The sequence below is a fragment of the Phalacrocorax carbo genome, chromosome 4 (genome assembly GCF_963921805.1).
Source record: "Phalacrocorax carbo chromosome 4, bPhaCar2.1, whole genome shotgun sequence".
In the NCBI taxonomy this organism is placed as follows: domain Eukaryota; kingdom Metazoa; phylum Chordata; class Aves; order Suliformes; family Phalacrocoracidae; genus Phalacrocorax; species Phalacrocorax carbo.
The window spans coordinates 82,631,550-82,657,646 of NC_087516.1; the positions used below are offsets into that span (position 1 = coordinate 82,631,550).

General features: G+C 54.1%; 1 protein-coding gene across 1 annotated transcript; it reads left to right on the forward strand.

Annotated features, from left to right (window-relative positions):
- Nucleotides 1-12,619: 12,619 nt before the first annotated feature.
- On the forward strand, nt 12,620-17,316 carry LOC135313258 (uncharacterized). The gene is made up of 10 exons (XM_064450829.1): nt 12,620-13,277; nt 13,412-13,566; nt 13,789-14,088; nt 14,198-14,361; nt 14,865-14,996; nt 15,747-15,880; nt 15,981-16,120; nt 16,205-16,372; nt 16,684-16,813; nt 17,045-17,316. Exons 4-10 carry the CDS (start codon nt 14,336-14,338, stop codon nt 17,314-17,316), a joined length of 1,002 nt encoding a protein of 333 aa, XP_064306899.1. The 5' UTR covers nt 12,620-13,277; nt 13,412-13,566; nt 13,789-14,088; nt 14,198-14,335.
- The last annotated feature ends 8,781 nt before the right edge of the window (nt 17,317-26,097 follow it).

Here is a 26,097-nt window from a genome sequence, read left to right on the forward strand (position 1 = left end):
ATAGGAAAGGTTGTTGTTTAATCCCATTTTTTGGACCAGAACAAAGTGCATGCAGGGGAATAATTTAGAGCAATTGATATAGTAGGGAAGCAGATCTTATCATTACATAAAGAAGTAACAGACAGTGAACACTGAAATTGACTTTATTGAGCTGCAACACAAACATGTTCGCAGTAGGCAATAGCTAGAGTTGAACACAGGCCTGTAGAAATGGCATGTAGGGCTCAGAAGAATAAAATCTTACCAGGTCATGGAGGCAGGGGATGACACTGGTGGGCAATGCTTCTCTGAAGAGGAAAGATTCATGTATCTGGGCTCATAATGTCTGCAACAAGAAGTCCTGCTCATCCAACAAGTGAATTAAGACAATTAATCAACACCAAGAGTGTGATTTTTCCCCCTCTTAGTCAAACATCATCAAAGGCTGAAGCTTAAGTTAACCACCAAGGTTCTGCTTCACCACCACACCCCGATCCCACCAATGAAGACCCTGCTCTGCCTTTTACCACATCTAAGCAACACATGCCCATCTGGCTACCAGCCACCACTGAGGAACAAGCCATCAGTAGCAACCAAGAGCAGACAGTACTGGACCAGCTCTCTGGAGAACACATACCAAGAAGTAACCACACTGCTTGGCATAGGCATACTTGCATCCTAGTCAGGGCGCTTTCTTCATTTCCATTCTTACCCGGATATTTTTCTGGCAAGGGAACTCAAACAAGTCCCTAAAATGGGAATATTCCAGCAACAGGTCCTCCAGACAAATGGGAAGCTACAGGCTACCTTCCCACATTTAGAAAGCCTTAAGCAAGGACCTAGAATGCAAGCATGATGTATGATTACTTGGAATCAAAAGCAACTGATGTTAAGGTTGTAAACAAAAGGGCAGTCAACAGCTTCAGCTGCTTGTCTCTCTGGCCACTACAGTAAGTGGAGCTTTCTGGAATTTCCTGTGAAGTACATATCTCAAGCTAAACAAGAAGTGAATGAACAGGTAGTTCAAGATTTATTGTCTCTGTACTTCAAGTAGCACAGATCCACCAGGAGGAATCTCAATGAAGTGGTAGATCTAAAAACTGTTCCTGCCAGATGCTCTCTGCCCATGCTCTTATCTATCTGCCATTCACCATAGGCAGGACAACTGCCCTTAAATTCATTACTACACCCATCTTACAACAAGGATGCCAGGATCCTGCAGCAATTTTTGTGTTTCTGCTTTCACTTGTTTTACTTCTGCTTTGTTCCACAGGTCCTTTTCTGCCAAGCTCATTTCTCTTTTTTAGCTTGACAAATATTCTAGGAAAGGTGACTTGGTGTTAACTGTAACCACCATCTAGAGAAACAGAAGTGATCCTAAGCCATTAAGTGTTTAACACATATTAGGTCCAATATCCACAACGAACAGGCGTTACTTCCCTAAGACTTGCAATTTCCAACAAGACCTCCATGTTTGAGGTGTTCAATTTGCTGATTTTCAACATTACTCATGTAAGCAAAGCTGCTTCTGTCAGTTTAAGGGAGTAATGCTTGCAGAAGAAGCGGAACACCACCATTGCATAACTAAGTTGACTGTTCATCCATACAGGTTCTGGAGAAGAACACGAAGGGTAAAGCATTTGAAAATAACAGAAAGCCTTCCAGCCCCCAAGAGGTCAGTATCCTTCCATTGTATTATATCAGAAAGAGCTCATCTAGCTCTCAGAAGGGAAACATGAAGACAACTTGGCAGAACCATACCTTACCAACCAACTCAATCCAGGTTCGCCTCTCGCCTCCCAAAGGCATACCATTCATGGCTAAGGTGGAGATAGCCTTGACCAGCAGTCACATCATACTTGTAGAGATGAAGAGCAAAGTTTGCCTAACATCAAGTGTATTCAACTGGAAATAGAAACCCAGGTAGAGTTACAGACCTGTGAGATGCTAAGGGACTCGGACTCTGCAGACTCCTATAAGGCCTCAGAAAGAGGGCCACCAAGCACCCAAAGAGTACACAGCCAGACAGGAATGAACCAAAACTCTCCACCATAACAGTAACTCCTGAGCCATCCGTGTGGTGGCAGCAACACAGCAGTCCCATCACTGAGGAGCAGATCAGAAGAGCAAGGACAGTCTGCAAAAGTCACCCTGCATCAGCCTGTGCACCTTACCAGGTTGTTAACTAGCAGTGGTTACTAGTGGTAACTTGAAACGCAGGCTTACGTTAGAGGATAGGCTCTGATTCAGGATTTAAGTACTACAATTAAAGCAATAGAGAATAATTTTAGCTAGACCCAAGTAGAGCTAAAGAGGCAGTAGTGCCATATGTTTTCAGGGATGCCTACATCTTGCATGGTAATTATTTACAAGACCAAGAAGTCATCGTTTTCAGATATTTTTAAAATCACTGGTTAATATCAGATTATTCCTCTGAAGCCAAAGCTTATTTATTTTCATCAGTAAGGCACATCCTAATTCAGTTATTGAACTAAACTGCTATTATTGCACAAGCAAAGCTTTCCAAATACACTTCATGAACACAGGTTACAACCTCGCATTTATACCATGTGGCTAACTCAAGTGCTCAAACATACAATCTTGCAGGGTTTCTTAGTAGCTAGCCGTTATAAACATTGATATGCTGCACATAAAGCCCCAGAGCCATTATTAGATGATAGAGGTGGAGGACAGGAGACATACATATGCTAGATGGAAAGCTTACCTGAAATTATTACAAGCAGAGAAAGAAGTATTTACAGCACTAGTTAGTAATGACAGTATTTTATTTGATCCAATACCAGGCAGAGTCAGAGGATGTGTTGAAAGCATACTTAAGCCAGCAAACGTGCTCCCTGAAAACATTCAGAGTTACATACCCACCAATTTTGCTGCTCTCTACAGTGGCTGAAAGACCACCAAGCATGTAAACAACCCAAAGCTTAACTCCCAGGGAGGCTTTTTCCCTGTTGCCAGATTTTGAACCCAACCCTTCCTCCTTCCAAACACCCAGTACCAACACATGGGAACTGGCACTGCCTCTGCCACAAGCTGACGTAGTCCAGGAGTCATAGCCATTTTGTACTGAGAAGAGGAGCTGAAATAGCAGGCATAGCACCGCAGGAGATTTGCGTAGCTTCAGGCCTTCAGCCAGCAAGCCTGAATTAACCCACACCTGTTCTGCTTGCTTGGCTGTAGAACCCATGCTGCCAAAGTGGCTGTACCTCCTGGGTTGGCCAACAAATTTAAGTTACCTTAGCAAATTGTTTCTGGTGCTGTCCTTGTTCTATCATCTTTGCTTCTACCCATAGCTCTCTGTCAGGAGGAAATACTCATTTTTCATGTTAATGCCTGCAACATTTCATCTCAGCCAAGCGTAGCTATAGTTACATCTGTTGAACCACTGTGGATCAAGCAGCGTCATTCAGCAAGCACTGATGCTGAAAACTTCACTGCACTGGTGCCTCAGAAGACACGTATTAAGGTACTTAGGACACCTGAAGCAAACAAAATCTCCCTAATAGCCTTTGCTTCCCTGAACTAAGTTCGCTTTTTCATGAGAACCAGTGGGTGTCTCTTCTTATCCTTCACTTGATTTTCCATGACATTCGTCATGCTCCTTTTGGCAAACAGAACCTTACGAACCACCCCAAGGGTTTGCATACAGTTCTCTCTTCTATTGAAGTTGGGCTACTTGGCTATCTTTTCAGCAAGAATAATATATTAACTTTAGCACTACACCCTGTTGTGTGAGCTCAGCATACTGTAAGTGAAAAGGGTGACTAAATTGCCTTTTTCAAGCCAAAACATGCCTGGCTTTGCTTTTCCATTAAGTATTTTGTTACCCATGCAACTACGGCCCTTTCAGTGCTTTTCAAGTGTCAACCAGGGAATCAAAAGTAATCATCCTGTCAGTGAGAGCTGTCTGTGTAACATGAAGAGGATTCCAAGCCTGTCACAGTTAACACTTCGCTTCTGAAGAGGTCAAGCTGCATGAGATATATTTTCTAAAAAGGACAAGATTAGGCAGACCAGCAACACCACTTAAGCATAGCTGGGGACAGCCCAGTTGAAGACTCTGCCTGTGGAAGTTCAAGCTGAGAAACTGCTTCTGTAACAGACAACAAACCCTGCATCCATGAGTGATCTGTCATTGCAGGAAGAAATGCTAGTTTTAGGAGCACCACAAGTCACCTTATAGGTATCACTGGAATTAAGTCTACAGTACAAGTTTTGAAAAGCAGTTTAACTACGACGCCAAACGTAAATTAAGGGCACCCATTCATCCAACAGCAGCTCTAAGTAAGGTACTTGGTAAGCACCTCACCCAGAACACATTAAGAGAAATACTAAAGCCTTTAGAAGTGCTGATTACTAATTCTTTTTAAGAAAAAAGCTTTTCAGACACTTTGGAAAAGTTCATCTTTTTTTTAATAAACTCTGGGACTTGCTTCCAATCTCCTGATGTTCATGTGTCTCTTCAACTTGCACATCACTGCTAGCTTTAGAGCTATTTCTACTAACTAACATAAGCAGGTTACCTGCAACTTGTCATTTCATAATTTCTTAAACATTATAACACACAACTCGACATATATATTTTCACATTCAAGTTTCATGCCTGCAGATAAATGAAAGGCTAAATACAGTCATACCAAAAGCAAAATCCGAGAGGACTAGAGCCAATACACTGCTTGACACTACATGCCAAATACCTAATGGATAAGGAACAAGCTCTTATGCTTATCCAAATAGGAAATTAAATAATCCTGTAAATACAAAGCCCCTGCAGTGTAAAGATAAACATTTTTGAGTTAACAGCCTTGCACCATCAACTTACACAGCATGTCTGTGACTAGAAAGACAGTACATAGCCATTAGCTGCTTCTTCAGGGCCGTGATTGTGACAGAGGGTCACTAGGCAGCGCAATGGCTCTGGGAAGGCCAGGGAGCCCACACAGGAGCTACCTGCAGTGCAGGGCACTGCCTTTCCCTCTAATCCAGGCAAACCCTGGTGGCACTAACTTAACAGCTATACTTAAGTCAGTTACTTCCCACCCCTTCCTCCACTGTGAAGCTCACCCTTCAAACACCTCTCCAGGTTCTGATGTCGGACTTAAATTGGGAAACAGGTTATGCCAATCTACCAGTCCTCACTCCTTGGCCAGAAAAACATTACGCAGGCAGCACCTCCCCCTTCTCTCTCTGCCTACATTTAACTCATGCATTGCTCCTCACTTACCTTCCAGCCCACAACATGCAAAAACACATGGGTTATGATATGTTTTTTCCTTATTCTCTGAGACCCCTGAAGTTGATACCCAGCTCGCAGGTTACCATTTCTTTGACTATATTAGAGTTACTTACAGGCCCCAGGTTTCTACTGTCATCCTGTACCCCTTCCTTATCAACCCTGTACAGTGTGCCATGTATCTTTCATGTCAAGGCCTCTGCTCTCATACCAGACTTGTATTCTACACTATAGCATTGACAAGAACAAAAAATATCACTCTACACAGTAGCAACACACTTGACTTCAACCCAGCTAAAAATAAGTTACACTTAAGCTGTCATGATAAAACCAATGTTTATTCCCTTAGGCAACAGCACCTGGCCATTTTAAAATGCTAGTTTGTTGTGCTTGTTGCAGTGGAACCAAAACCAGCTCCACAGACTGAGACAGAAGCTCAAATAAAAGTGTCTTACAAGACAGTCCTGACAAAGCCTTGCCAAGTCCATGTTAGGTTAGCAGCCTCTTACTACCCATGCCAATGAGCTATCTTTCCTACCACTAAAGCAAGAACTCTGCAATGCTGTTAGGATCTAGAGCACTGAAACTCTCCCTGCTACCTCTCCCTTCTGGCCTGGGAAACACTCTTCCCAAATGCCTGCACCCCATCTCTCATGTCCCTTAAAATAAACCAGAAAATAAAATTTCACCTGGATCCTCCGGGTTCTGCCCAGCTCCCATACTTCAGCAAGCAGATGGCAAATGGAGAAGTGGTATCTGTACCAAGAGCAGGCAGCACTGACAGAACAGTGGGGCTTACACCCACGCTGAGACATTTTAAGGCATGCTGTTAGCCGGATTTGAGCAGGCACACTTTTCCACTAGAAGGAAACAAAAAGCAAAAAAGTTTAGAGGTAGGAATAATATGAGAAGTATAAAGGATTCATGATCCTAGGCAGTACTACTGCAAGACATGAACTGACAAGGAAGTTCCCAGTGATACATCGCTTCTCCTCTGCAAGGTGCAGGCCACAAGGATGCTGCAGACCTGAGGAAACATCCCAGAGTCTGGCTGCATTCTCTGATCTGATCAGCAAGCACCACCTGCTCTGATGCAACTGTCAGGTAACTAAGGCCCAGACACAGAGGCTAAGGGCCAAACCAAAACTCGGGGGCACACCCCAAAGGTACCTGGGCCAGCTACATGCAGGCCAGGACACAGCAGCACCAAAAGCTGCAGCATCTGTAGCTGCTGCAGACCTGCAGCCAGGCAGGACCCAAATCTACATGCATCACAGCAAGCCTTTGTTTTGGTCCAGCTGCTCTTTTTTAGTCATGACCCAACATCCAAATGCAAGTGTCTTCAACCGACTATTCCCCTCTGGCCTGAGGCATTTTAGCTAGCCGCATGTTGCCACCTATGGATTAAATAAACCTAAACCCATAATGCCAATAGAAGATTTGTCCACCCATCAAGCCCTATATCAAGGACATCCTGCACAGGAAGAACATTTCTCCTGCTCTCCAAACACTGATACGTCCTCACTTCAGCATCCAGTTCTGGTAACATGGACTTAGTCCTGGACTGTGAAACAAGAGATCAACAAGAAACAACTAAAAATCATCCCTGCCTTAACAGTGTCCAGTCTTGGGAGAAAGCCCTTCCCACCACTCTAGGCTTCTCCCCTCCCTGCCACTTGGTTCCGTTTCTATCTTTGAAAGCGTTTATCTCAAGCTGCATTTCATTTCTGTTCAGTGCAGACATCTGGTGGTCAAGCTGGCAATGGCACCTTAGCAAGAGTAGTGCTGTCACACAAGTGATCACTAGGATCATGTTGACTGCCCACTTGAAAAACAGCTCTCAGCAGGAATGAAAAGCCTTTCCCCCTTCCAGTTGCAATCAGTGACAGAAAAAGATTTAGGCAATAATCATGTACTGCTTCACCTTTCCCTCTCTCCCTCAACTCATTGTCTTCCTCAAGCTTCACAGACTCACTGGTCCCGGGTCTTCAGTAGATTAAGTGTGGAGTGGGTGGTAGACCCAGACTGAATTACTCCTGTAAACGCATATCAAACCCAGGAGAAAACAGGCTGGGATTTTATCTGCATACCAAACAGCACGTCCCCAAGCAACAGCAGCTTCCTAGATGCTCTGTATTGCACTTGACAGCCTCAGTCAAACCTGCTTAGTAAAGCAAAGTGTTTTTTCCCTACTACCTGAGAGGAAAATAAGCTGACAGCAAGTACTGTTTCCAGCTGACCTGGCCCTCATGGGCAGCTATGGTCCCTGAAAGGGACAATTCATAATGCTTTGCTCTCACTGTAGGCTACTGCAAGCCCTGCAGTAGCTGGATTTGAAAACTGCTTTTAGGTTAGCATAAACATCTCTAGCTAGTACAATTAACCGAGTTAACTGATATACCCTAAAATGTTTCGCAGTGCATAAAAGCCTAAAGGGACAGGTGCTGAGCACACTGAGGTTTAAAGCACTTCTAGCACAGGTTACCTGAACTACTGAGAAGCAGTCTTCAGCCGGATTTCTGACTGCTGTCCCTCACCTAACTCTTTGTGCTTCCCAGAAGAACTATCATTCCTGGCTAGACCAGGAACAGAAAGGGTTTTCCCCCCTATCCAGGAACCCCTAGTCCCACTTCCAGCAACCAATGACGCTTCTCGTGTCTGCAGCCATCACCTGAACTCATGTCACTCAGCACATTTTTTCATGAGATATGTAGTGAATTACCTCACTGCATGCAGGCAAACATGGAGAGCTCCAATACACAGGCATTCTGTCGGCATTAGCCTTAGTACTTAAGGACAGCTTTTAGAGAACGCAGATAACAGGAAAATAAAAAATTACAGCATTAACACTTGTCGATTGTAATTTTGAGCACTTAAAAAAAAACTATCGAGCTACCTATTAAGATATTAATTTTATTACACTCCTGTCCTAGAACTACTCCCAAGCAGGTTTTCTGTGGTAACCTTAAATATATGTGCATTTCAGAGACTATATACATATGCACAGCAGTCACTTAAGATGAAAGTTATCACATATGCTGGGCTGCTAGTCTCTAATTTGTACTTCCAAGACATTAAAAAATACATTAAATGAGAATTGTGTTACTTGGTGACAGAACAGCATTAGACCAAGAACACCAAGACTCTCCAGAAAATATTCATTACTGACTACCCATTCCCATCACTACCACCTTTAAATGTTTTTTTTATATTAACTTGTATTTCAAGGGTTTCCATGAGAAAAAAAAACCTGTTCTCTTTCACTGCTGTTACCAGAAACAAATCACCAACTTTATTTTTACCACACGTAAATAGGTAACACTTAAAGGTCAGCTGCTTTCACAGAACAGAAGGAATAGCATAGTTATGATGACACATCTTTACCAGCAACTCTTTCACTGTTTCCACCCTTAATAAAGAGCCTAAAATATCAAAAACACAAGTGTCCTCCATGAGCATATATGCAAGACCAGTGACAGCTCCTCTGAAGGACGCTAAGCTTCTCAACTCCTTTTCCAAACACAAAATCAAACAAGGTCAACACTCCTAATTTAAAATAAGATTACGTATATTTCTCATGAAGGGATATTATCCATTTCTTTCAGATGGTTTTATGACTAACACAAGGTACTATCTGGACAGGCCTAGGAAGTTCACCTCTCTCCTTTCCCTTGGAAGCATGACACCACGTACCTCGCAAGTCTGCCTACACTAAGTCAAAATACTCCCCACACCTGATAGACAGGGACCATCAGCTTTCCTGAAAATTTAATTCCCCATATTGCACAGCACTCATGTCCCAGCTACAGAGTAGAACAAGACAGCAAAGCACAAAAGAGTGAAACAAAGCTAAAGTTAATACAGGTGGCTCAGATCCGTAAGTCAAACATATCTGACACCTATGCACAAGACAATTCTTACCTGACAAAAGACAGCTACCTCTTAGCCTTTTTGGTTTATTTTTCAGCTACACAGCTTAGCAAGCTGATGATGTACTCACTTTCTCAGCCACAACCTGCCTGAAAAGCACCACACAAGAGAGGTACCCTACAGACCAATCCTACAAGTGTTCAAGTACTCCCCAGGAGACAGACGGGATGCTCTGCCTCAGTGCTCCACATCTATTATGAAATGCCTCCAAGTCATTTAACTACAACTTGTTCTGTCTGCTCATCTCCGCTTCTCTGACAGGCAGCACATCAGCTGAACACCATGAATAGTTAGAGTTAAGCTCAAACCAAGGCCTACCATTTTTTTGCAGCACAGCTTATTTTGTTTCAGGACTCTAGTTCCAACTCTAAGGTAGAGCTCCACTTAAGTTGAACTTAAAGAGAACCACCTGGCAAGACTTATTAACCCCTTAAGTTCCAGCGCATTATCATCTGTGTCTTATCTCAATGAACTCAGTATTTCTGTGAGGAAAAAACTGTATTGTGTCTAAGAACTGACTCTAATTACCTGAATTATCCAGATATTAGACAAAAGAACAAAATGTGATCTTAATTGAGTCATCTGAGGCAGATGTGGTCAAGGATAAGAAGCTTGGCTATGAGCTTTAGAGCACACTGATAAACCCAATAATTCTAACCCTGTATTTCTGCATCAGCTGTTTAAGTCAAATAGGGAACTTCATCAGCCTCAGAAAGCTAGGAACAAGCTCTGCATAGCATGCAATATACAGCACCTTTAACACAGCTCAGGCAAAAAAAAAATCCAGCTGCTAATGTTACACCTGATATCTTTCTTTCACTGCATGTCATTATGACCTTGTCTTTAGAATTATCTATTGAATCGGTTCCCAGCTTAAGGGACTTGAGAAGCATAACTGCATCTTACACTAATATCCAGCCAGCTGACTCAGACAAGGTTTGGGCAGCCATTTAAGGCAATAATTATTTGGAACTCCTGGATCAACAGGCAGAACTGGTGGCTCAAGGTAATAGGTGAGGCTGGTCAGGGTGCCTATAGGGACCCCCAATTCTCTACCACACTCCAAGCTTTGCTGCTTCCCATGACAATACCCAGTGCATGAACTAGCAGTATGACTAAGTCTGCTACACTAAGTCACTCAACAAAAGGCTGCTAAGTGCCCTCTTAAAGGAGTCCTTTAATGGGAGAGTTTTGCACTCTATTTTGAGTCAAAGGGGAGAAAAATGATCAAAAAGCAGTACTCATGCCTCACAGTACCTGCTGCTAAAGGCGTTTCATAGAAATCAATGATGAAACAACAGAGCCAGTACTTGAACTTGGTGTCAAACCAGGGCTGCACATACTTAAAGACACAACAGGGAAAGGTGAACAGGAAAGCCACAACTCTGTCCTACTTTGACATGCACAATCCACTTGTGACAGATATGTACATCTCACACTCCACCTACTGACATAAGTAACAAAAAATAATTATATATGGAAAGCAAGTAAAAAAGCACCTACTCTAAACAAACGCTGCTACCAAATATAATAGCATTTCTACATGCTAACCACATTTTCTCCTTTCAAATTAAACCCATGAACTCATATACAGGCCCTAAAAGCCCTGCCTCTCTGGGGAAACATACCCTGGATCAGCTATAATAGACAAGAAGCCTCAGACACCATTTAAGAGCAAGACAAAAAAGCACTAGTAGACAACAACAGAGCAGCAGCACTAGACACACAGGGGAAAAAAACACTTACCTGCAGGTTGTGGAAACCACGAGCACTTGTGAAGGACTTGGAACTCACAGGTCACTGTACCTCTCATAGCCTATCTGCATTGCACAACACAATGCTCACCAGTTAAGCCCTGCAACACCAAGCCAACTAACCTGGGCATACAGGTAACCCTGCCACATGAATAACTAGAGTAGCATGCTGCTGACATAAGGACTTACTACCTAACAAGCACCCCACCTCATCTGAGCTCAACCTTACACCTCATAGTTACAGCACACTCTGCACCAGGCAATTAAACATGCCCTATCTGACTGGGGGGAGATGAGAGTTAGAAAACGCATTTTGGAAATGCTATCATCAGAGTGGTTCCAGGAAGAGTTGACAAATATGGTGATAGACAATTTATTTAAAAGAAACCAAGTTGATATACTTCTAAGACTTACTTATATCTTAAATCTTCCAAGCTTTACATGCTGTTTTATAATGCTTACTGTTTAAACCAGCTTTAACAACGTACAAGTTCTGTCCACCGTTGTGCTACCAAGCCTCAAGAAAAGCTCAGACATCATGGTATACATAAATTAGAGCTGTCTTACAGTTTATAAAACTATTTTCACAGACAAGAAATAGATCATTAATAGAATTAAAGAAAGATAAGCTCTCTACAACACAACACCAGTGAAAAAATTTGCAATTGCTCATTTTCAGGAAGAACTCTGATCTTCCCAATAAAAGCTCAAGTATTTCACACACACATAGTAAACTAAGATGCTTACAAACACTACATTCCCAACAGCAGCTACACTCAGCATACACCCTTCCCAAAAAAGAGCTATAACAATAGGACACAGGAAACTCTCAACCTACCCATGCAGAATAATGTCAAAGCCTACCTAACATTAAAAATAGAAAGTAAAAAGGAAAAAAAGCCTTAATTAAACCAAAAGCCTTCAAAAAATTAAAAACCTTTATTTCTAAAACATACACACTAATAACCTTTAAGACAAAAATTATTAACCATTCCTACAAAAAAAAAAAAAGAAAATACTCCCTCACACCAACCAAGCCACACCCTCACAAGGAACAACTTAATACCTCTTAAGAGGGATTTTAAACACTACAAAACACCTTAAATCACTAAATTGAACCAAAAACCCACACCCCACGTAAAACACAATAAACGACTAAAGGCGAAAACCATTTTACCTCACGAACACCGAAACGCCGTGAGACAACGACCGTTATGTACTCCCGCCTCGCTGACGATTGGCTGGTCTCTTGTGACGTTTGCAGCGTTGATTGGGCAGAGCGCGCCTATCCCCGCCCCTCCCGCCACGCCTTGCTATTGGCCGTTCGCAGCAGGCGCCGGCACCGCTGATTGGCCGGCGCGAGTATTTGAGCAGCCCCGGGGCGCAATTCCCCTTGTCACCGCCAGGGGGCGCAGTTGCGGCGGGAGGGTGGCTCGCGGCGGCGCGGGACGTGGCGGCGGGAGCAGGTGCTGGCGGGGGAGGGGGCTAGTGGGGGTCTTTGTGGGGGTTTCTGGGAGGTTTTTGAGTGCGTGTGTGGGCTCTTTTTTACACTTGGGGCTTCTTCTTCATGCTTGGGGTCTCCGCGGGATGTGCGGGCTATCTCCGGGCCCGCTCCGGCCCGGGGGTGGGGACGGTTAGGCTGGGCGGCGGCTCGCGGATGGGTGTCTGTGTGCGGGTGGAGCCTGGAGGTGGGGGGCGGTTGTGTGTGTCCGCGGGTCTGTCCGTCTCCTCCCCACGGGCGGGTTGGCGTGAAGGGGGTGCTAGGGCCTGGTCTGGGTGCGGGGGTGGTCGGTTTCTCCGGGCTTCCTCGTGAGCCGAGTGGGGGCAGCGCTGTCCCGGGCATCCCCACGGGGCTCAGCCGGGGGGCGTGGGATCCCCGCACGCAGGTGCCGTCCGGCGGGGAGGGGGCGCGGGGCCCGCCTGTGGGCACAAGGGTCCGCGCCCGGCGGGGTCCCCAAACCGCCCGTGGGTACGTCACGCGCCTCCCTGCGCGGCGCTGCGGGTCTGGCGGTCGGCGGCGGGGCCCGCCCCGGTTCGGGTCACGGGGCCCTTTGCACCGCGTAACCAGCGGCACAAACCCGCCCGGTTCGCCGCCGCTCTGGTGCGGGTAACGTGTTTTTCGTGCAGGCTGGACGGTCCCCGGGTGAGGCACGCGCTGCTGGGCCGGCCGGGGTCCCAAAGCGGGACCCTGTGCCTGGATGGCTCGGGGCCGCACCCGCTTCCCGCCGCGGGCGGGCCAGGGTGCCTTTGGCTGCGCGGACGGGGCGTTCCCTGGGCGCCCGGGCATCGCCCGAACCCCCGGACTGGACGTGGGGTGGCCTGGCGGGGTGCCCGGGGGTTCCCCCGTCACCGCCCTAATCACGGTGAGTAACGGGGGGCACCTGGACTGGCTCCACCTGCCTTGCGTTGCCTGGCTTTGTCCACAGCTGCTCCTGGTTTTCGGCCTCGGGTGTCGGCAGTTACTTTGATGAAGGGTTTTTGTTTCTTCCTCCAAAAGGCCGAGAGGTGCAGCTGGTTCCCAGCAGGGCTGGGGGGTATCGTGCCCCCTGGGCTGCTGGGGGCAACGGGGCTGGGACTGGAAGCGCTGCAGAGGTTCTTCAGCTCCCGCAGACAGGAACAGCCTTTCTGCAGGAGCTTCTGCTGAGGTGGAGGGTGCGTAACTAAATGCCCTTTTGTCTCCCTTTGGTTAATGCGGTTTATTAGCTGGCGTGTTTAAGCAGCTGTTTGCCAGTCCCCTGCGTGTGCTTGCCAGCCAGGGGTTATGGTTAAGGTGTAGAGGTAAAACTTAAGATTAAAGTTGCGAGTTTTGACTTTGTACGGCAGTTGGCGTGTCTGTGTGCTGATGTTTACCGTGCTTTGCTTTCTCCCTGCTAGAAAATGGAGGGTTTTGTGGTCCCCCTTCCATCTGCGAGCCCTCCCCGTCCGTGTGCCTGAACCTTCCGTCTGAGCCGCTGGGTTTTTGGAGGAGCCCACGAGTGACCGTGGGCAGAGGCGGCGCTGGCTGCTGGCCGTGATGTTTCCCGACCGCGGGAGATGCCGTCGCTGTGCTCCGGCAGCTCCGCGGGGTTCTGCCGTGTGCCGGTACGACGGCCGCTCGCTCGCAGGGCTGCCGGCGTCGGGGCAGCCACGGCTCGGGGGAGCCAGGTGACGCTGGGGCCGCTCCCGCCTCCGCTGGTGAGTGGGGACTTTGGTGGTGGCTGCGGTGACTTTGCTGGGGGTGCGGGGGAGAGGGGCGGAGCTGCGGGGGGTCTGAAAGCGTATTAACTTTGCTAATCTGCACTAGTTCCCATTCTACACCGCAGTGCGATGAGGTGGTGGAGCTTTACCGGAGACGTGGGCAGTGTTTGTGGTGAAGTGAAACACGCGGAAGGACGGCCCAGCCTTGGACACAAGGACTTTGCTTCGTGGAAGTCCCTGAAGGATGAGGGACACCCCCGGGCGCCCAAGGTAACGCTGCCATCCCAGCCCCTCCAACGCAGCTTTGAAACACTCCTGGCGCCGGCCAGTGTCACAGAGACATGACTCTGGTAAAGACGGACTCCAGGGTTGTCTGGATCAACAGACAAGCAGCAAGACCGCTGCAGAAACGAAGTGGCTTTGCCAAGTGTTTCTGTGATGGGCATCGTTAGCGTGGGTGCCAGGGACTAGTGAAGCGTGTGGGACTTGGACGTTTGAAGGGGGTGGACCCACGTTTGGGGTGCTGCAGTTTGGCCGCACACCTCATGCGCATCAGCAAGTGTTTCCTCCTGTGATTCTGTGCTTTGCGTCCCAGGCGCTCAGCTCGCTCTGCATGGGCCGGTTGGGAATTCATTGACAGATGCCGTATCTTGTTCCGCTCCTCTGCTCCAGCTCTGGCACGCGGGGCACCACCTGTGAGTGCTCCGTTCCCCGCTCCCCTGGCGCGGGATCCCCGGGTGTGCCCAGCTGGGGCCCGCTGACTTTCCTGGCAGGTTTTGGGACCGACGCACAGGCGTGGCTGTGCTGACGCCTGGGGAAGGCTCATCGGGGCGCCCGGATGAGGAGCACGGCCCCGAAGCGGCGAGCACCAGGGGACACTGGCCACGGAGGACGTGCCGGGTGAGGTGAGTGCCCCGAGGCGCGGCCGAGCGGAGCTGTGCGGTGGGAACCAGGATGCTCAGCTCCTGGGGCTAACTGCACCGGGTGGGGATATCTGGGTGCTGCAGGGGGGCGAGCCCTCCATGAGCCGTGGGATTGGGGTGCTGGCTTGCAGGTAGGTTTCAGGGGGTGCCGTGCCTCGGGGGGTCAGGCAGTCAGGAGCTCCAGGGAGCAGTTGTGTGCTCGGGCCACTTCAGCTTTGCCCCTTGTCCTGCTTGTGGGTGGTGAGGGATGGGGAGGGCGGGTGCCGTACCTCGGCAGGGCTCCCTGCAGGGCCTTTGGGGAAGGGGGTTCCTGGAGCCTTTGGGGCAGTGCTGGTGAGGGTGCCAGGGTGTGTCCCTTGGGGCTCCCAGGAGCTCGGCGCTGCAGGGCCAGGGTCCGCACCTGCCTGGGCAGGGTCCCCCCCGTGGCCAGAGGGTTTGTGGGCACAGGGGTGGTTCCCATCCCCACAGCCCACGCTGAGCCAGGGCTGGGCAGGTCTGGGCTGCCCGTTTTGGGACACTGTGGCTGCAAGGGGCATTTGGGGAGGTGGGAGTGGGTGCTCTAGGGTTCTGGCCCAGATGCTGCTGGCACCAGCGTAGTGCCAGCCCTGACCCCAGCCCGGGGCTGCTGGAGTCGGTCTGTGCCCTGTTTATTTTGGGTCCCGCTCTGACTGGCCTCACGCTTGTTTCTCTGTGTGTCACTTACTTGTTGATTGGTGCTCCCCTTTGTTTCAGGTCCAGCTCCTGGCTGCTCCAGGTCAGTTGTGGCTCTGGCTTCTGGTCCAGCTTATGGACAGCTCCAGCTCATGGATGGCTTGGGCTTGTCTCAGCTCCTGTTCGTTGTGGCTCCAGCTCACCTGCAGCTTCAGGTTGGTTGTTTTTGCCCCAGCTTGTGGATGCTCCAGATCCTTCATGGCTCTGGCTCGTTTGCAGCTTCAGGTCCCTGTTTTTGCACCCATTTTTTTTCAGGTCCAGCTCCAGGCAGCTCTAGTTCGGGCTTGGCTGCAGCTCCTGTTCATCTCCAAGTGCAGTTGAATCTCCAGCTCGCTTTGCTGCTTCGGGCTCCAGCTTGTTCCCACCTCCAGCTTGGGGGCTGCTCTAGGCAGCAGGTTGCAGGGCAGCAGCTGCGGGGGCTCTTTGGGACAGGCCGCGCTGCCAGGAGCTGATTATCCCACATCTCCCTCCCTGTGCAGGGATGGGTGGACGGACAGACGGACGCCGAGACCCGTGTGGGGTGCGGAGCCCCAAGAAGAAGCCGAGCTGCCTGCGCTGCCGCCCGCCCTGCGCGCGACCCCGCTCCTGGCTGGGGACAGCCCCGCCTGCGCCCGCCCGGAGATGCTGCCCGGACCGCGCGGCTCCAGGTCAGGGCTTTGGGTCCCCCCTTTATGTGTGGGGGTGTTTGGTCTGTTGGTTTGGGCTCCTGTTTCTGTTCGCTTGCGTTGGTTTGTCTGCTGGTGTGTGGGCCCTGTTGTGTGTTCTGTTAGTTGGTTTGGGCTCCCATTTGTTTGTGTGTGTGTTTGGTCAGTTGGTTTTGGTCCTGCGTTTTCTGTTTGGTTTTGGGTCCAGCTTGGTTTGGGCTCCTGGTTTTCTTTGTTCTGTTTTGGGTCCAGATCTGGGCCCCCATTTTTGTGTGTGTGATTTGTTTGTTGATTGGTGCTCCCCTTTGTTTCAGGTCCAGCTCGTGGCTGCTCCAGGTCACTTTTGGCTCTGGTTTCAGGTCCAGCTTCACGGACAGCGACAGCTGCAGCTCATGGATGGCTCGGACCTGTTTCAGCCCCTGTTCACTGTCACTCCAGCTCCAGGTTGGTTGTTTCTGCCCAAGCTCATTTATGGCTCTGGCTCATTCGCAGCAGAGGGGTTTGGGCCCTGTTCGTTTGTGTTTTGTTACTGGCTTTGGGCTCCTGGGTCTCTCTGTTAGATTAAGCCCCCCATTTCTCTGTGTGTGTGCTATGTTAGTTCTTCTGTTTGTTTTGGGTCCAGCTTGCTGTGTGCATGTTGATTGGTTTGCTGATTCAGGCTCCCCTTTCTTTCAGGCCCAGGTGCAGCTATGGACAGCTCAGACTCATTTCAGCTCCTCTTCATGTGGCTCCAGCTTATTCTCACTTCATTGGAAAGAAGAAGAACAAGCCCCAGTGTGTTTCAGACTCCAGTTTGGACTCATCTCCTGTGCTTCCAGTTCCTGTTGTGCTTCATCTCCAGTTGGTTTCTGGTTCCAGTTCCATTTTGGCTCCAGCTTGTGCTTGCTCAACTGCTCCTGGCTTTTTGCCAAGGTCATCAATCAATCACTGTCAGAAGTTCTCTATGAATATGAACTGTCATAATTGTACATGGTCTAAATATGGCCCAGTGCCCCTCCCAGTAGCTGTACACACCTTGAATAAAGAGTTGACCAGTCATGAAAAAAGGCCTGAAAAGTGCTGTTTCGCCCAGAGACTATCTCATGCGTTTAATTTTGCCTGGTGCATGCCGGCGTCCCTAAGTTTGGGGAACAACGCGACCAGGCCCCCACCTCCAGTGAGGGCCCACGCACCTGCCCTCCCCCCTCCCATGGCCCAACAGCCACCCACCAACCCTCCCCCATGGCCCAACAGCCTCCCACCAGCCCTCCCCTCCCATACCTCAGTGGCCACCCACCTCCCCTACCCCACTGCCCACCAGCCTCCCTCCCATGCCCCAACAACCACCCCCCAGCACCCCAATGCCCACCTACCTCCCTCCCATGCCCCAACAGCCCCCCACCAGCCCCCCAATGCCCACCTGCCAGCCTCCCACCAGCCCCCCAATGCCCACCTGCCTCCCTCCCATGCCCCAACAGCCACCCACCCCCCAATACACCCCAACACCCTCCCAAACCCAGCCCCGGGCTTTGGCCCCAGAAACAGTGACCAGGGCCCCAGTTCTGAGACCAAAGCCCGGGGCTCAGCCCCCCACTCCCCTCCCAGCCCCACCATCACCCGCCTGGCCCGAGTCCCCGCAGCCCCGGTGACGTATTGGGAGGTGTTGGGAGGCCCGGGAGCCCCGGCGGGGCGGGCGGTGCTTGGGAACTGCCCGGGGGGACCCGCAGGACGGGCCCGGCCCCGGGTGGCCGCGGACGGCCGGGCCGAAGTGACGCTGGGGCGTTGGGGGCGCCGGGCTCCGGCCCTCCGGGCTTTATTCGCCGGCGCCCCGAGAGAGACCCGCGGCTCCGCCCGCTGCTCCTCCCGCCGGGGCACCGGCAGCGCGGCCGCCGGGGCACCGCGTACCGGCCCTCGACACCCGCCCCCGGGGTCGCGGCACCGACCGACAGGCCGCCGCGCCCCGTCCGTCCGTCCGTCCGTCCGTCCGTGCCCCCCGCCCAGCCTCACCTAGGCCCCGCCGGGGGAGCCCGGCCCGGCCGCTGCCGCCGCGGGGCCGCGCCCGGCGCCGCCGAGAGCGAACAAGCAAATGGGGGCCGCCGGCCGCCGGCGGGGCTCAAATGTGCTCGGCCCCGCCCCGCGCAGGCGCCCTCCGCGCCCCGCCCGGCCGCACCTGGGCGGGACACGCCCCTCCGCGCAGGCGCGCTGGGACACGCCCGCTCGCACCTGAGCCTGGCCACGCCCACCTGTTCGCGGCCACGCCCCGCGCATGCGCCCTGGGCCACGCCCACTCGCACACCTGCGTCCGGCCCCGCCCCGCGCAGGCGCGCCCAGGCCCCGCCCCCCCGCGCCCCGCCCCGCGCCCGCGCCCCTTCTTCCGCCGCCAGAGCAGCGCCGTCACTGACCGCAGCGGCCGTTGGTACCGGGGCGGCGGGAGGGGCCGGTTGCCCGGGGCGCGGGGCTCTGGGCCGGGGCCTCGAGCTGGGCTTCGGGCCGTTGTTGAGTCGGTTTCGGGAGTTGGGGCCGGGCCTTGCGCGGGCGCGCGCGGGGTGGGCGGGCGGTTCCGGGCGGTGGCCGCCTCTGGCCGGCGCGGTGCGGGTCCCGGGGCCGCAGGGCCGGCTCGGCGCCGGTCCCGGTCTCGGTCTCGGCCTCCCGCGGGGCGCCGCGGGCGGGACGGCCGCACTGCGGGCAGGGCCGGGCCGGGCCTCCCTCGGGCGGGGAGCGGGGCCCGGGGCCGGGCCTCCCTCGGGCCCAAGTCCCGCGCTGGCCGCTGCTGCCCGCCGTGCCGGGGTCCCGGGCACGGAGCCGCGGGGCGTCCCGGGCCTGGGCCGGGGAATAAAGGGCTGTGGTGGGGAGGGGTGCGGGGTGGGTCTGGGCCTGGGCTGGGGAATAAAGGCCTGTGGTGAGAAGGGGTGCGGGGTCTCTCTGGGCCTGGGCTGGGGAATAAAGGTCTGTGGTGGGGAGGGGTGCGGGGTCTCTGGGCCTGGGCCAGGGAATAAAGGGCTGGCCTGGCCTCCTGTGCCCCCGGGCCTGGAGAGGGGTTGCTCTGACCCCCGAGGCTGGGGCTTTGCTGGTGAGCACCAGCCCAGGCCAGGTGAGCCTGGTTTCAAGTCCTAAAACACAGCACTTGGTCTCTCTTTCTCAGCTCTAACACTGGCCAAATGAGCCTGGTTTCAAGACTCCAGAACACAGCACTTAGTCTCTGTTGATGAGCCCTAAAACTGGCCACATGAGCCTTGTTTCAAGCCCCCCCAAATGCAGGACTTAGTCTCTGTTTCTAAGCTCTAAACCCGGCCCAATAAGCCTCATTTTGATCTCCCAAAACGCAGCACTTAGTTTCTGAGCCCAAACACACAGGACTTGGTCTCTGCTTTGCGCCCGCAAAACGCAGGACTTAATCTCTCTTCCTGAACCCAAAAACCTGCCTTAGTGACTCTGGTTTCAAGATCCCAAAACACAGGACTTACTTAGTTTCTCTTCCTGAGCCAAAACAACTGGCCACATGAGCCTTGTTTCAGGCCCCCCAAATGCAGGACTTAGTCTCTGTTTCTAAGCTCTAAACCCGGCCCAATAAGCCTCATTTTGATCTCCCAAAACGCAGCACTTAGTATCAGTTTCTGAGCCCAAACATGTAGGACTTGGTCTCTGCTTTGAGTCCCCAAAAGGCAGGACTTCTAGTCTCTACTTCTGAGCTGTAAACTGGCCCCATAAGCCCCCGGGACCTGGTTTCCAGTTTTGAGCCACAAACGCAGGACTTAGTCTCTGTTTCTGAGCCTGGTTTCTAGCCCAAAATACACAGCACTCGAGCTCTTGGTCTCTCTCTCTCTCAGTTCTAACACTGGCCAAATGAGCCCAATGTCAAGACACAGGACTTAGTCTCTGGTTTTGAGCCCCCGAAACACAGGGTTTGGTCCCTGTTTCTAAGCTCTGACCCTGGCCAGATGAGCCTGGTTTCAAGCCCTTAACAGGCAGTACTTTGTTTCTGAGCCCCAAAACACAAGTCTTGGTCTCCATTTCCCAGACTTGAACACTTGTAACGGCCTCATCTCCGTGTGCCTGAGTCCCAAACCCCACTGGACCCACTCGCTGTTTATGAGCCCCAAAACCAGTTGCTGAGGCCCACGCTGGCCTGATGCCAAGCCCCACCAGGCTCTGTTTCGGAGCCCGGAGACCCCAGCAGCCACTGCCCAGCACCGTGGGACTCATCCTCTGCTCTGCAGCCCCCGACCAGAGCTGGCATCCAGCTCCACTGAGCCCCAGGCCTGGCTTTGCACCCCCAGGCCAGGCTGCCAGCTCATCCCCAGCCTGTGGCATCAGCAGCATCACCCCCTGGGGGGGCTGCGACGACACCCTCGGGCACGTGGCAGGGGGAGCAGGAGGGGCTGCTCTGCCCCGGGAGAAGCGGCGCTGCGGGGCCAGCAACACCCGAAGGGGGAAATCGGGGAGAATAAACCCACCCTCAACAGCAGCAGCTTATTCGTGACCCCACCACACGCATAGGACTTTGGTTGAGGTACCACTTTTCTCTCAGATGGGTTCCCCCACAGCTGATCACGTCTAAGGGGCAGTGTTGAGAGTCTACATCACACCCATGGCCTGAGCTTAGGTGCAGAACAGAACAGAGCAGCTGTGAGGCTTCCCTTTACCCAGTGACCAAAATTCAACCCAGGAAACAGAAGGGGGGTCCCAGGTGCCTCATAAGGCTCCAGTCATTCCAGGCTGAGGAAATAAGTGTTTTTCCCTGTTAAGACTAACAAACCCAACCTCTTCAGTGTAAGAAATCAGCCTTTTGCACGAGCCTGCCCTTCCCACCACGGCCAGAGCCAACACAGGGGAAGAGGGGCCACAGCAGCCACCGGAGCCGCTGTCCTCCTCCTCATTCCCACTTCTCCCTCCTTTTCCTTGCTCTATGGGCAAAACACACCAAGTGGGGGGCCTGGGGGGAAATGCCAAGTGCAAAAAAAACCCCCAAAATCAGGTCTGACCTTGGTTTTAACCAGGACTGCTCAGGTGTTATTTAGGCTCAGCTGGAGCACTTGGGAGTGGCTTAGGAGAGGCTTCTCTCTGCACTGCACAGCCCTAGGACTTTGCACAGGCTCAGCCTAAACCCTGAGCTACTCTTGTTTGGGGGAATACAGTGGGAAGGGGCTTTGTGGGTTCCTGTGCTGGGCCCCCCACCCCTCCGGGGGCCGGGCAGCTGCCCCTCACCAGCCGTGCCCAGGGCAGGGAGATCACAGTGGGGGTTTGCCCCCCCTCGAGCCCTTTGTGCCACAAACCCCCCACACGCAGCTTGTTTTCCCCAGCGGAGCCACAGGCACCTCTGGGCTTTCCCAGGAGACCCCACGTGCCATCGCCTGCAGGCGAACAGCCCCGGGGAGCTTCTCCTTGGCCTTTGGGGCATTGAACTGAATTATTTTGGCAACTACGGGATCCCCGTGGCCGGGCGGGTGCTGAAGCCCCCTGGGAGGCTGGGTGCTGCCGCCACCGGCACCTTCCCTGGCAGGGAACCCCACCCCGCTGCGTCCCGGGAGCGGCCGTGCTCGGCCCGTGGAATACGACATTGTACTCAAAGCCAGGGTGCGACACGAGCTTTATTCACCAGAACGTTACAGAGAGCCCAGAGCAGCAAAGCCAGGCTCAGGCTGGGCCCAGCCGGCAAGTCGGGTCTGGGGCACCAGTAACAAGTGACACACGACCCCGCCGCCCCAGCCCCAGCCCCCCCACAGCCCTGCACCCCCAGAAATGCCCCGGGCACAGACAAGTCCATCGAGGGCCCAAAGCAGCCCCCCGAGCTCGCGCCGCCTCCTTACCGTGCTCCGGGGCAGGGGGGCGATGGGAGCCACGGCGAAGTCTCTCTCCCGGGTGCCCACAGCAGGGCTGGGCTCTGGAGAGCAGGAGGGTCCCTCCCCAAACCCCAGCCCACCCCCAGCAGCCCAGGCTGAGCCCTGAGCAGGCTCAGAAGAGCCACCCACCTGTGGGCAGAGGCTAAGAATCAGCCCTAAGGGGCTCCTGCTGACACCAATGAAGAGTTTGGGCACCTCCTGATGAGGGGCTGCCCTTTGCAGTGCTGGGGGTAGGTCTGGGCCCCCCACCCGCCCAGGGAAAGCCCAGCTCCCCCTGCAGAACTAGCCTCACCCCCTGTTCGGGCTGGGGGTGCCCAGGCTCACAGTGACAGCAAAGCATTAACACTGCTAAGAATTAACCAACTCTGATGGCCTCTTCCCCCCTCTAAGCGCCCCCAGAGCTCTCTGCAGGGGCGGCAGGGACCCCCGGCTCTGTGCGGCCCCCACGGACCCTTCGCCGGGGGGATCCTGACGGGGGGAGCGGTGGCAGCCCGGCCAGTCCCCGTGCGTCCCCAGTCCCGCAGCTCCTCGGTGCGGTGCCGGGGGTCCCGGAGGAAGATGCGGCGTGGCCGTGCTGTCACCGGGAGGGCCACGAGCCAAACGAGCACCCCCGGGGCAGGGGGCTGGTGCTGCCCAGCGCTGCCTCGGGGCACGGAGCTCCCTCTCGGGGGTCCGCAGTCACTCCCCACTGGAGAAATCGCTTCTCTCGCATCCTTTGGGTTGGCACAGTGCGATGCTTTCCGTGGGAAACGCCCAGAGCGAGGTGCTGGGCTCCCCCGAGGCTGGTCCCGCAGCCCCCACACGCAGCCCAGGGTCTCTGTGGTGCCCCGGGCCGAGCCCCCGCAGCGAAGCTCGAGCCCAGCCAGCCCCGGGGACGCTCACGGGGACATCAGGGCTCGGACACATGGACAGGGCTGGTCTCCTCAGCACGGGCAGGCTCCTCGCAGCCCCTCTCCAGGGCCGCACACCAGCCCCGCAGCGGGTGAGGGGGCTCCCCACGGCCAGCACGGGGACCCCAAAGCCAGCCCCGGGGACCTGCTGCCGTGGCGATGCCCCCAGGCTCCGGCCGCCCCCGAGACCAGGAGCTGGCCCAGGGTGCGGGAGGGCAGCAGCAAATCCCAGACCCCGGCCCCAGCTCCCCCAGGGCCTGGGGGGGCCCAGCAGCACCCAGCCCCCTCCCTGCACCCCGACTGCCCAAAAGCAGCCCCGCCCCCCACCCCCATCAAATGCCCTTCCCCCCTCCGCCCCCAGCCAAGCCCACCCCAGGTGTGGGTCCTTTCTCATCAGTGGGGAAGTGGCCCCACCTGTGCAGGGTGAACAAACAGACAATGAAAAAAAGAGATAATAATAATAATAATAATAAAGAAATATAATAAATATATAATAAATAATAATAAATAAAAATATGGGAAAAAACAGGAAAAAAACAGATAAAAAGAGAAAAAAGTGGGAAAGGTGAAAAAAAGACCAAAAAAATTTTAAAAATAAAAAAATAAAAAAAACAAAAGGAAGAAAAAAAACACCATGTAAATATAATACTAAATCAAATAAAAAGCACAAAAATAAAGCAGGGGTACCAAAGACGCTGCCCCACAGCCGGTGCTGGGGAAAAGCTGGTGAAGCACCAAAACAACCTGCCTAAAAAAAAAAAACCCAAAACCAAAAACGAAACAAAAAAAGACCAAAAACCCCACACAAACACATGAGGCTAAGTAAGGGGGGGGAAAAAAAACACACCCCACCAAAAAACCGACGAAGGCGCCCAGCTGCTTCGGGCCCCGTGAGCCCAAGGCGCCGGGTCCCCAGCTGCCGCCCGCCTCCGGTGCCACGTGTCGTGGGGTTTTTACCATGAAAACACAAAGGCTGGGGAGGGGGCGGGGGGGGGGGGGGGGGCTCCACTGCATCGGGGGTTACTGCGGGGATGGGGGCACCACGCAGTGATGGGGGCACGCGGCTGTGCCGGGGGGTCTCACGGTGCTGGGGCACAGCCATCGCCGCCAGCCCTCTCCCCCGGCGGGGGTGCCAGGCAGGGGGTCGGGCACGCCTGGGAGGGCTCCACGCACTCGGCGGCCCCGGGGGCTGCTTGGGCCCGCCGGAGCCCTGCGGGTAACGCCGGCCCGAACGCACCCCTCGGGGCAGCACCCGCTGGGCCTCAGGCACAGGCGGCTGCACGGCTGTAGGGCTCTGGAGCGGTGCCTCGCTATAGGGCTGTAGGGCTCTGGAGCGGTGCCTCGCTATAGGGCTGTAGGGCTCTGTAGCTGTACACCACTACACGGCTGTAGGGCTCACTGTGTGCAGCTCACACGTATGCCGCAGGCTGTGCACGCCGTGCTGTGGGCACTGTATGAGGGTGTGCGACCCCCGCCCGCAGCCCCACACGGGACCCCAGCCCAGGGGCAGCCCTTGGCCCAGGACACGGGGCGGCTGCAGGCTGAGCTTGGCCTCAGCGATGGCGTCCCTGTGCCCTGGGAGGGGGGTCTGGGCCGCAGAGGGGGCCTTTTTCGGCTGGTGCCCGTCTCCAACCGAGCGGCTTTGGCCCCACGGGGCGAGGGGCCGGGGGGGTGCCCCGCTGGGCGAGGGGCTGGAGGGCACGGCCCGCGCTGCGGGGTTTGTGCCGGGGGAAGGCAGCGCTGTGCGGCCCCGTGGGATTCACATCCCATTTCACCGCCCCGGGGCCCAGCCCTGGGGACAGGCGCTCACCCGAGGAGCCCCACGGCTGGGTGGGACGGGACGGGGGAGTCCCAGCCCCTTTCTCCCTTCCAGAGAAGGGAGTTTTCACCCCCTGCGGCCGGGGGTTTATGTGCAGCGACGGGTGCTCGGTGGGGCCGGTGCCGGGCAGGGGCCGGGGCTGCTCCTGGGGGGTCCGGCTCCGGCTGGGCTGGGCTTTGCCCCGCGGAGGACGGGACGGGTCAGGGGCTCAGCTGTTCCTCCAGCAGCAGTTTGCGGCGCAGGCGCGCAGGTTCCCTGTCGCGGGCACACGCCGTGAGACTGAAGCACGTGGGGCTTGGCACAGAAACGCGGTGAGGTCGTGAAAGTAAATATAAGGAAATTAAACTGAATTTTAAAAAATAAAACACGTTTTCTTCAGCAAGCCATCCTTCTCGAATCCTTTTTCATGCAGTGATGGCCAAGGGCGATGCCCTGAGCACCACAGCGTCTTTCCTAGATGCCGCTTCCCCGTGTGTTGTGGGACGTGTCACCTTTTCCACGTGCTCCATCGCCGGCTGCGCCTCCATCACCAGCTGCGCCGGCTGCCCTGGCCTGAACAACGGGCTGGGTTTGTTCAGCCCAGTCCCTTCGTCTGGGCTCACACAAGGCCGTGACATGACCTGCGCAGGGCGCTGTTAAGTCCCTCTTAAATGTGAATCTCTTTCATCCCCCGTCCGGCAAATGGTGCCACATGTTGCTGTCACCTTTCTTCCTCCCCAGGGTTTGTTACAAAAGCACTGGTTGTTCCTGGGGTGCCGGCTGCCCGCCAGGGCGTGGGGCGCCCCACTGTGAGCCCACGGCGGGGACCCCTCACCCCCAGGCACTGCCGCAAGTGCCGGCGGCACCAATGCTTGGGGCTGCAGCGGTGACAGCTGCTCCCGCGGCACCCCTGTCCCGTACCCCTTGGGGTACCCCAGCCAGACCCGAGGGGCGACCCGCAGCACCCCCTTCCCGTACCCCTCGGGGTACCCCAGCCAGACCCGAGGGGCGACCCGCAGCACCCCCATCCCGTACCCCTCGGGGTACCCCAGCCAGACCAAGACACAACCACGGCACCGGCCGGGCAGGCGCTGGTGCCTGGGCTGGGCCCCTCTTGCCCCTGCACCCAGCGGGGTGATGGGCTGGAGCCCCCACATCTGCCCGACTCCGCTCCTGTCGTCTGGGCTAAATATTTGTTTAAAAGGTTTCTTCCCGAGGCAG

Bases quoted from the DNA above. Each gene is read 5' to 3' on its own strand.
- LOC135313258 (XM_064450829.1), top strand. From the start codon at position 14,336: ATGAGGGACACCCCCGGGCGCCCAAG. The intron at 14,997-15,746 runs GTGAGTGCCCCG...CCTTTGTTTCAG, and splicing joins CGGAGGACGTGCCGGGTGAG to GTCCAGCTCCTGGCTGCTCC. The intron at 16,121-16,204 runs GTTGCAGGGCAG...CTCCCTGTGCAG, and splicing joins GGGGCTGCTCTAGGCAGCAG to GGATGGGTGGACGGACAGAC.